This window comes from Montipora foliosa, chromosome 12, assembly GCF_036669935.1.
Source record: "Montipora foliosa isolate CH-2021 chromosome 12, ASM3666993v2, whole genome shotgun sequence".
NCBI lineage: Eukaryota > Metazoa > Cnidaria > Anthozoa > Scleractinia > Acroporidae > Montipora > Montipora foliosa.
Window position 1 is genome coordinate 8,318,127 of NC_090880.1, and position 10,604 is coordinate 8,328,730.

Here is a 10,604-nt window from a genome sequence, read left to right on the forward strand (position 1 = left end):
TCCTATATCTGGATCGATCACATCAGGGACATCTTACTATGTGAGACTGGATCCTTTGGAATACAAGAGACGAAGGAGTTTTGTCTTTCAGCAAACCTCACCCAGTCATCTATCAGTGGCCATCAGGGAAGCAATGCCTGTACAATAATAGCATGACTTGTTGGATATCATTTTGTCAAACTTGACCTGCCAGCGTTAACCTTGAACACCTTACCAAGTCAGTGGTGTGATGTTCTTGTTGATTCAATGCTTGCAGGTAATGCTCTCCATGACCTTCTGTTTGACGGGGAGGCCAGAAACCTTGACGTTCAAAGATGCTGTTGAGAGCTGTGGAAATGACCTACACATTGCTAGTTATGATCAACCAATTGGATTTGACTTGCGCTCACTCAGGTGACTTGTCACCTCTGGTTCAGACAATACAAGCACAAGCTACCCATCATCAACGCCAAGCAGCTGTCCTTATCTCTGGCTTTAAAAGTGTAGCACTTTTGATCTGGGAGACTGGGGCTTTTGCTATTTTTGATTCTCACATGCATGCTCAGTTTGGAGCTATAATGTCTTATGCAGCACCAGGCCCAGCAAGTAGTATTGGCAGTGCCTCTTGGCTGTCCAAGTTGGTACAAAAGTACTTTAATGGAGCTTTGGGTTTGTGTACCCTTACCATTTGTAACATACGATTGTACCTAAATAACGAGACATTAACATTTGGGCTTGCTTTTGGAGACCACAGTGTACTTGTATGATGTGAAACAATCTGGTTTCTGTAGGAAATCTGCAAATTGTAAATTTCTGTTCACAGGATAATTATATGCATTTGCATTCTGATAGTTTCTGAAATGATATTTGCAGTCAGATCTTCTTTAGTTGTTAATCTATTACATGGTATATATCATAGTTAATTCAAGATTTTTGTTATGGATACAAATGGTCCTGCTATTTTCTCTTCAAGGTACTGAACTAGAAAATTTACTTGATTAAACATAAAGAACCACAATGCCAGATTCACTTGACTGTTCTACTTTTATTGCTAATCTAACTCAACATTTTTTGTTACATTATCATTCCTCTAGCAGTTATAATTAATAATAGTTAAATCCAGAAAACTGTAAACACCTAAGAATTTTTTTCTGGATGCCCTGCAACTTATCAGATTTTGGATGACACCAAAAGACAGATTAAGCTACAGTACTTACTGTTGTGGGAAGTCAGATACCGCATGGAAGTAACCCCCCACCGGCTGTTGTACTAGGTTGTGCAGTTACTAGGGGTGATGTTGTCGAAGTGACAGATGTTGTTAAAGAATAAATGTGGCGTTACGAGGAGTGATTTTTTTGTTTTTTTCTGGTGGCTAATCGGTCTGACTACAGTTGGTGGAGAATCCAACGTTTCAGAAAAGTTTCATGGCAGGTACAGAAGAACTTGAAGGCATTGTAGCGTGTCTCACGGGTGTTGTCAAAGACTTAATGCACCACATAAACCACATCAGTACTCTGATCGGTCAACTTGCTACCACATCAACCTCCGCAGCATTTACAACTTCCAACCCTTCAGCTCCCAACATTTCGCTCTGATGAATCGCATTGCAATGATATAGCCATTTTCCTCGAATGTTTCGAGCAACAAACCTGTCATCTGTCCGCCAACATCACCGTCACGCTCCTTGAGCAACAGTGTATTGGAGAATAGCCTCGCTCAGTCCTTTCTATCGCAAAAACCACGGCAGACTTTGCAGAAAAACCAGCCAAAGAGCAGCTTGCTACTTTCATTGAACATCTTGCACTCAATTGGTTTCGTAGTTATCTGAGTAATAGGCAACAGTATGTGGAATTTAATAGTTTGTGCTCTTCTCGTCAACGCATTAGGTGCGGCGTACCACAAGGGTCAATTCTGGGCCCTCTTTTATTTCTGGTATACATTAATGACTTATGTAATGTCTCAAATGTTTTAGAAATTATAATTTTTGCTGACGATACGAAATTTTTTTTTTTTTCATAAAGATATAAATACTCTATCTACAACTTTTAACCTCGAAATGACAAAATTATCTGATTGGCGTCGAGCAAACAAGCTTTCTATTAACGTAAAGAAATCTAACTTTATGATTTTTCAACCTCGACAAAAAAGACAAAAATACGATCTTCCTTTTTCAATAGATGGCTCTCCGATTGAGCAAGTAAAAGAGACTGTATTTTTGGGTGTAGTTATTGATGAAAATTTGACTTGGAAACCTCACATCTTGAATGTATCAAGAAAAATTTCAAAGTCCATTGGTATCCTGTACAGGTCAAGCTTTTGCCTTTCTACAGCAAGGACAGTTTAAGTTTCACCGAGGACCAACAAAGGAAAACTACTGAAGGCTTGGACACATATAAGGAGCAAATCAACCTTAAAATGACCGAACTGTCCAAGAAAAACGCCGAATTGGATAGCAATATCAAAGAACTGGAAAATAAAAATCTCTACCTAGAAGCATATTCCAGGCGTGAGAACATTAAATTCGAGAACATCCAAGAAGAAACCGGACATGGCACTCACCAAGAAGACACCGAAGATGTGCTTCGTACCTTCCTCGAAACACACCTCAGTTACGAAAACGCCAGATCGGTCGAGATGCAGCGTGTACACCGCGTAAAGGTAAAGAAATCCAACGCTAGCAATGATACAAAACCAAAACCCATCATAGCTAGATTTTTACGTTACAAGGATTGTGAACGCATTTTTTCTCTGGGCCACCAACTGAAAGGCACCGAATTCCGAATGTACCAAGACTTGCCATACGGCATTGTAGAGGGAAGAAGAAAACAAATGGACACTTTCAAACTCGCAAACAGGAACAAAATCCCAGCCGCATTCAGTAAGTCCCAGCCTGATAAGCTTTATATTAGAGGGAAATTATGGCCCGTTGGTAAACCACTTGATTTAGCCTTGTGTTAATTTAGCTGTTCATACACTAATCCATTTTAGCGGACAGACAAATGCAATCAACTGACAACTAATCCAGCTAAAATTGCTGTTCCCAGACCGAAACTAGTGAGTTTTCAAGATCATTACAGAGGTCTTGTTGAAACTGTTGTATGTTTTTAGCATTTCAGTCCTGGTGTATTTGAGTATTGTAGTGTTTCTAGCTACATGCAGTGTCTGTTTATTTCCATTAAATGTCACTATTTTCAATTATGCTATAAACTCCAACAAATGCAAATTTCACCAGTCCCAAAGGAGAAAAGGAAGCCGTCAAAACTGTATCTCGCCTCAAGTTCCCTTAATCACGCATATCTTAAGTCAATTTACTCACACCATCAATGGACACTATTGAAAATCTGGACATTAAGTGCCTCTCAATTAACATAAGAGGTCTCAACAAGTCGATTAAGCGCTGTTCAGTTTTTCGATGGATCCACAACCAAAACACTCAGCTTACATTTCTTCGGGAAACCCACAGCACTAAACTTACCGTAGACACTTGGTCCGCTGAATGGGGTGGCAAAGCTTTTTTCAGCCACGGTACATCAAACAGCAAGGGAGTAATGATACTTATAAACCCAAAACTTGATTGTAAAATAGAAAAGTGTATTTCTGACAAAAACGGAAGATATATCATTCTGGACGTATCAGTCGAAGATTCATGTTTAATTTTAGTCAACATCTATGCACCAAATGACCTAAACCAACAATCCAAATTTTTTAGATCCCTACACCATCAGCTGCAAGACTTTTCTCAGGAAAATATCGTTATCGGAGGTGACTTTAATTGCGCTTTGTCGCACAAAGACAAAAAAGGTGGAAACGCGGTCACCCAGAAAGCGTCTGTAATTAAGGAAATCGAAGAGTTGTGTACATCTTACAACTTAGTCGATATCTGGTGTCACTTAAACCCTCTCCTCGAATCGTATACTTGGAGAAGATAAAGGTTTGAAATGGGATCTTATAAAAATGGACATTAGGGGTTTCACTTTAAAATATGCCAAAACGAAAGCAAAAAGACATAAAAACGAAGAACTGACACTCCAAAATAAAATAAATGAACTTCTGCTAAGTCTAGAAAGAAATCCTAACAATAACCATGCCCAAAACGAACTACTCGCAGCAAAATTACGTTTGCAAAAAATCATGCACTTCAAAGTAAAAGGCGTGATCCTCAGGAGCTAGGTAAGATGGTATAAAGAAGGTGAATGTAACACGAGATATTTTCTTGGCCTAGAAAACCGTGCCTAAACCAAAAAAGCCATTAACAAGCTGAAAATAAACGATGACACATACATTTATGATCAACTAGCCATCCTAGACAAGCAAAAAAAGTTCTAGGAGTCAATCTATCAATCCAAAGAAAGTGATGAAGACATCCTCCAGGGTAGTAACTCCCTGAAAGCCGAATTAGTAACACCTTTATCACCCGAAGATCAAAAACTATGTAACGGGCCAATTACAGATGCTGAATGTCTTAGCGCAGTAAAAGATTTCAAAAAATGCAAAACACCAGGTACAGACGGTTTCCCAGCTGAATTTTACCAATTTTTCTGGCCCGAGCTGCGAACCGAAATGTTAGCTAGTTTCCACTTCGCCTTTCAGTCCAGCTCTCTGTCGATTAGTCAACGGCGCGGGGTAATCTCTCTCATTCCCAAAAAGAACAAAGACAAATCCATACTTGAAAATCTAGGCCCGATCTCATTATTGAATGTAGATTATAAAATACTTACCAAAGTCGTTGCCAAAAGAATAGAAAAAACCTTGCCCAAAATCATTAATCCTGATCAAACCGGATATGTAAAAGGCCGCTATATAGGCGAAAACATCAGATTAATCCAAGATGTCATGTTTCTCACTAACCGCTTAAATATGCCTGGAATTGCAATTTTTTTGGATTTCCGAAAAGCTTTTGATACAATAAAATGGAACTATCTATTATCCACGCTTCGACTGTTCAATTTTGGCCTAGATATTCAACGATGGATAGAAGTCATCTACCACAATGTATCTAGCTGTGTCCTAAACAATGGTCACGCGTCACCTTTTTTTCAATTGCACCGAGGCGTCAGGCAAGGATGCCCCTTATCGGGCCTTCTTTTTGTAATTGGTATTGAGCTTCTCGCAAGGGCTTTGAAAAGCAACAATGACATAAAAGGCATTACCGCTGGCGGAAAGGAAATAAAAGTCAGCCAATTCGCTGATGATACTACAGTATTCGTTAACGACCATCAATCTGTTATTAACCTTTTGAAGCTTCTAAGTGAATTTAAACACACCTCGGGTCTAGAAGTAAACACAAGTAAAACAGAGGCGATGTGGCTTGGAGCTTGCAGAAACAAAACTGATACCCCATATAATTTCAAATGGCCTCAAGAACCGATTGAAGCTCTCAGCATCTTCTTTTCGTACAACTCTGACGCTGCAAATAAGCTGAATTTTGGAGAGAAAATTATCAAATTGAAAAATACGCTTAAGAATTGGAAAAGAAGGAAGCTTACCCTCCATGGCAGAATCAAAATAGTGAAAACCCTAGGTTTGTCGAAGCTAATTCATAACACCTCTGTGCTCGATTGTTACGTCAAAGAAATAAACAAACTATCTTTCGATTTTAAATGGGAAGGAAAACCAGCCAAAATAAAATGAAAGACCATAATAAGTGACTAATAAGTGACATAAGTCAAGGAGGGTTGAGAATGATGGATTTTGAAATCATGAATAAAGCGCTGAAAATTGCTTGGATCAAGAGAATCACCGAAAACTTTCAACCAGCATGGAAAATAATACCAGAGTTCACCGCTGCCAAATATGGAGGTTTATCCTTTCTAACCAAATGTCAATACGATATCAAGCATTTCAACCTTGACAACCTTCCACCTTTTTACCACACGCTTCTTAAGTATTGGCAAGAATACAAAGCTGACAAATGCTTGGAGGACCAATGCATTCACAACAAAATCATCTGGAATAATAGTCGCATCCTGATTGGAGACCGGCCAGTTTTTTTCAAACCCTTATTTGAGGCTAAGATTATACATATTAAACAATTTTTAAAAGAAGACAACACCTTCTTCTCACTGGACCAGCTCATTCGCAAAGTGAACATCAGTATTCCCTTTACACTGTACTATAGCCTCGTCCCTGCCATTCCTACACAATGGAAAAATATATTAAATCAAAACAACTTGCACCTAAACCCGCCTCTTGAAGACCTTCCGTTGACCCGTGTCGCCTACTCTACACTTCTAACCAACAACGTAAGTCCACCAACATCAGAGAACAGAATTCTAAATTACGGTTTCTCCAAAGAAAGCATCCACAAGGTGTACTCGTTGCCTTTCCTAATAACCAAAGACTCGAAATTAATTGCTTTCCAGTATAAAATAATACACCACATCTTACCTACCAAATCCAGCCTTTTTCGAGCTGGCATTACTGATAGCGACATTTGTTCCTTATGCGCTACCGAAAAGCAAACAATAAATCACCTACTGTACCACTGTACTGTAGCTAAGGCTTTCTGGGATAGATTCACCAGCTGGTGGTACCAGAAATTCAAACAAGTGGTCGATTTGAATGAATCTAACATCCTATACGGTTGGCATAATAACATCAAAAATAAACAGGCACTTAATGTCACTCTTCTTATTGCAAAATTCCATATCTTCGCGACAAGTTCATGTGATGGTAACTTATGTTTTGAAGGCTTTCTTCTCCGCCTCCAAGATAAACTCGATGTCTTAAAGCAAAGTTATATTGCCCAAAGAAAGCTACATAAATTCTTAAATATCTGGGGAAAACTACTATAAACTACTACAAATGTCACTTCGCTTCGTCCTTTTCTTTCCACTCTCGTTCATTGTAACTCTGTTCTTTAAGCCAGCCGTAGCCTTGTTTGTAGCTGTTAATTTTATTTACGTTTTAAAACATGTCATAAAGATAATTGTTACCATTCTGTAAATAGTGTAATGCAAGTAGTGCAGCATTGTTCCGTAAGCAACGTTAGTTTGTGTTAACTGTGGTAGAAATGTTATTAATTGTTTCCAAGTAGTGTTAGTATTTAATTGTACTAAGGGTTAGTGTAAGAGTTAGTGTATAATAACAAAAAAAAAAATAATAAAAATTTAAAAAAAAAAAAGTATACGCCTCCATCAAGGGTGTAATTATTTTACTCCACCAATAGTAAATTATACTCCCTCTAACATTGATATTGTCAACATTGATAGTGTCGATTAAAACTAGTTGTTTCTTTTTCTGAAACAACAAACATAGCCCTCTTAACATTTTTATTGACAACACAAATTTTCCTTAATTCCCAGAACTTTGGAAATTCATTGTCATAATAGCCTATGTGAAGAATACACCCCAATTTGTATTTTGTTCCAAGAATAGATATCCATTTGACCCTAAAAACAGAAGAAATTAGATAAAAATGAAAATAATCAAGAATGATGATATACATAATCATATTTAAGTGCAATTATTATAATTTTTTCACCAGATATACATTGCTTAACTATGGTACACAAAAACACTTTCACATACATAGAATTTAAAGCACTGTTACTGTGTAAACAGTTAAGACTGAAGTGAATGCTGGTTTCATTTTGTTTGATAACATACTCAAACCAGACAAATTCTAAAGAACTTTAAATTAATAAGAAATGGGAGCATTTTCATGTTAGCTTTGTGCTGCACTTGAACTGTGAAGGATTATTCATCCCACTGTAATTATACTCTGAACTGACGTGAGATTGCTTTTTCTTTTTTTCCGATTGGTGTACATCAACATAAGGAAAACCTGGAATATTTGTACCGTATATGAGAATTCCAGTAAATTATGCTAACCTCTGTCACTTGAGTTAGTGGATTGACATTAGTTCCAGCCTGTATAAGTTCTTCATAATCAAGATCTCCAAGAAAGCAGGGGTTTCCTGTGATTTTAGGGAAATCGCAGATGCAATAAGCAAATAGCTTCACAAACAAATAAGACAATAAAATATGCGAGTGAGTGTTTTAATGATTATGAACTCAAATTATTGTTCATTTTTCTTTAACCTGTCCCTGTATCAATTCCTTTTTCAGCTGTCTGGAGCCGGTATCACATTAGCTCCTCTTGGTGTCTCTTGGCAAGAGAACAAGTAATATTGGTGTAATTCCTAATGGATACAGCAAGCCTCTTGAAGTAGTGATGCTTTGCTTTTTAGCCCATCCACCAGCTTTTTACCAAAGGACCAAGTCTACATAAAGAGATTAATCACTCTTTTAAAGTAAATTAATAATGCTATAGCCATGTACTGTACATTTATCATAACATCATATTATTATTATTATTGTTATTGTTATTGTTATTATTATTATTATAATCATTCATATAAACAAAAAATTCCTCTCACTGCAGCATTGTTCTTGGCATGTGGACCATATAGTGCATCTTTGGAATAATTGAACATTGAGGATAGAGATCTTTCATATCATATATCGTATATCTTTATTTACCCTCGGATTTTTAGAGTAGTTTGGTGTAGCTAATTTCTCTGAGCATCTACCCTCCCAACCATGATACATCACAGAAGACAGACCACAACACCGGGAACTACATGCCCTAAATTTCTCCAGAAACTCTTGGATCAAAACTTGCAAGTAGGGAATTTGTTCCCTATTGATGACTGGAGAGAATATGATTCTCACAATTTGCAACAGTGTGCAATAATGTTGCCATTGCTCATCATCTTTTGGAACCAAATTTCCAACAATAAGTGGGAGATGAAGACCAAGGTACCACATCTGGTTTGCTTGATAAAATAGAGAATAATATACGCAAAAGCAAAGACTTAATTAGTACCAGAAGCACATAACCCTGAAGCCAGTAAAATAATCTTTAAAACTGGGGATTTTTGAAAACAAATGAAGATTAACTTCCTAATATGGACTCTATGAGGAAAAGTGATCTGTGTGAGTTCCACGAGAGGCTACTGTGTGAGAAAATGCAACTAAAACAAGAGGATATAGTTTTTTTGTGGGTGATTTGAAACTATTACCTAGCCCCAACAACACCAATTACTTTAAAAACAAAGATGGCAAATAGTAACTAGTTACATAACATAACAGTAATTTTTCTTGTAAAATAAAGTTAACCACTCTACTACCATGTTGTCTTAAACCCATTGTCAGCAGATGCCAACGTTTTCTGCGTAATTTGTGCAGGTCTGTTTGCATCATTATGGTACCCACAATCACACTCTGCTGTCCTCTCGTTGAGCTCATCAAGAGTAGACAATTTTTGTTCATTGACAGACTTAAATCAATTCTTTGACACTGTATTGAAGAACCCCTTCAAGTACATCATGCATTGCATCTGCTGGTAGTCCTCCAACAACATGAAAAACCCTGGATTTGTTGAGTTCATAGGTCTTTCGAAAGTGTTCACCCCAATCAAGTCTTTCACATTGCTCATTATAGCTGTCTTTGACTCTAAGAACAAAGAAATCTTCATGGAACTGAAAAATAAAAATGGAATATATCTTAAAGTTAATGGTAGTTTGAAATAATATACTACACTGCATGTGCAAATGTTCTTACATGTGCTTCCAATTCTTCAGAGTTCCCCATCCACTCTCTGCATTGACTGGCTGGGAACCTTATTTAAATCCACCTAACAGTTGAGAGCCCAACGCCAGTTAAGAAGGTAAGGCAAAAACCAAGGCACGACCAACTTGTGTAAGGCTTTAATCAAAACAGCAACTCAACAAGCTAGCGAGTAACAGTGACAATATGGCAGACGGAAGGTAAGCAAAGACACAAGAAACACGTGAGCTACGACCTAGTACTGCTGACCAGTACTGGTGTGACTTCTTTTTTTGTACTTTCTCTGTTTTTCTTTTTTTTTTACGAAAGGAGAAATATACATACAGGGTAAGCAAGAAAACTGGAACCAGAAACATAGTGAAACGTACTTAGATGCACTACGCAAACACGAAACTAACTGAAATGCTACAGCTTGAGAACAAAAGTCACAGTGCAGTGTCATAATCCAACAAACGCGCAGGCAGATGTCTGATGCGCAATGATCTCTGTGGGCCAGGAGGGGGAGGGACTGCTAAAACGGCTGCTTTCTTCAAAGAGGGGTCCTCAGGGCAGGATGGCTGTGCTGCTGTGTCGTCCATGACATGATCGGTAGGGCAGGCCAAAGCTGGAGGTGTAACACAGCAGGGCGTGTTAGATAGATGCTGGGCTGAAGTGGAGATAGCGACAGGGATGTCAGGCAGCGAGGGTGGAGGGTGAGGTGTGATGTCAGGATCGTCTCCATCATCCGAGTCGTGTCCGTGACATGGGTGTGAAACACGTAAGTGGTCGGCCAAGTCCGAAGGGACCTTGAAGCATTCAGAAAGCTTGATATGTTATGATGAGCTGCCTAACTGGGATCCACTGAACTTTTTGATGTCACAGAATGGTGGGTCCATGGCTACGACGAGGTATTGGTCGCCGGCTCGAGACTTGTTTCAGTCGGAATGAAGGTACACCAGGTCACCAACATCAATTAAAGGAGTAGGCCGCCTTTGCTGCAAGGGGGCTTTAGCATGCTCACTGTGGGGTGGTGGTTGGATTGACGCTGCTCGTGCTGGAGGACAATTAAATGG

The 10,604-nt window shown here is 38.5% G+C and overlaps 1 protein-coding gene and 2 pseudogenes across 1 annotated transcript; 2 read left to right on the plus strand and 1 right to left on the minus strand.

Annotated features, from left to right (window-relative positions):
- LOC137980647 (uncharacterized) overlaps positions 1 to 690 on the plus strand; it is a 1,524-nt pseudogene extending 834 nt beyond the window's left edge.
- Positions 691 to 2,394: 1,704 nt separating this feature from the next.
- LOC137980649 (uncharacterized) lies at positions 2,395 to 2,937 on the plus strand. Its single transcript, XM_068828095.1, has one exon. The coding sequence runs from the start codon at positions 2,395 to 2,397 to the stop codon at positions 2,935 to 2,937; it is 543 nt and encodes a 180-aa protein (XP_068684196.1).
- Positions 2,938 to 8,017: 5,080 nt separating this feature from the next.
- Positions 8,018 to 9,317, minus strand: LOC137980650 (uncharacterized; annotated as a pseudogene).
- Positions 9,318 to 10,604: the final 1,287 nt, after the last annotated feature.

Excerpts from the sequence above, each read along its gene's own strand:
- LOC137980649 (XM_068828095.1), top strand. The coding sequence starts at position 2,395 with ATGACCGAACTGTCCAAGAAAAACGCCGAATTGGATAGCAATATCAAA.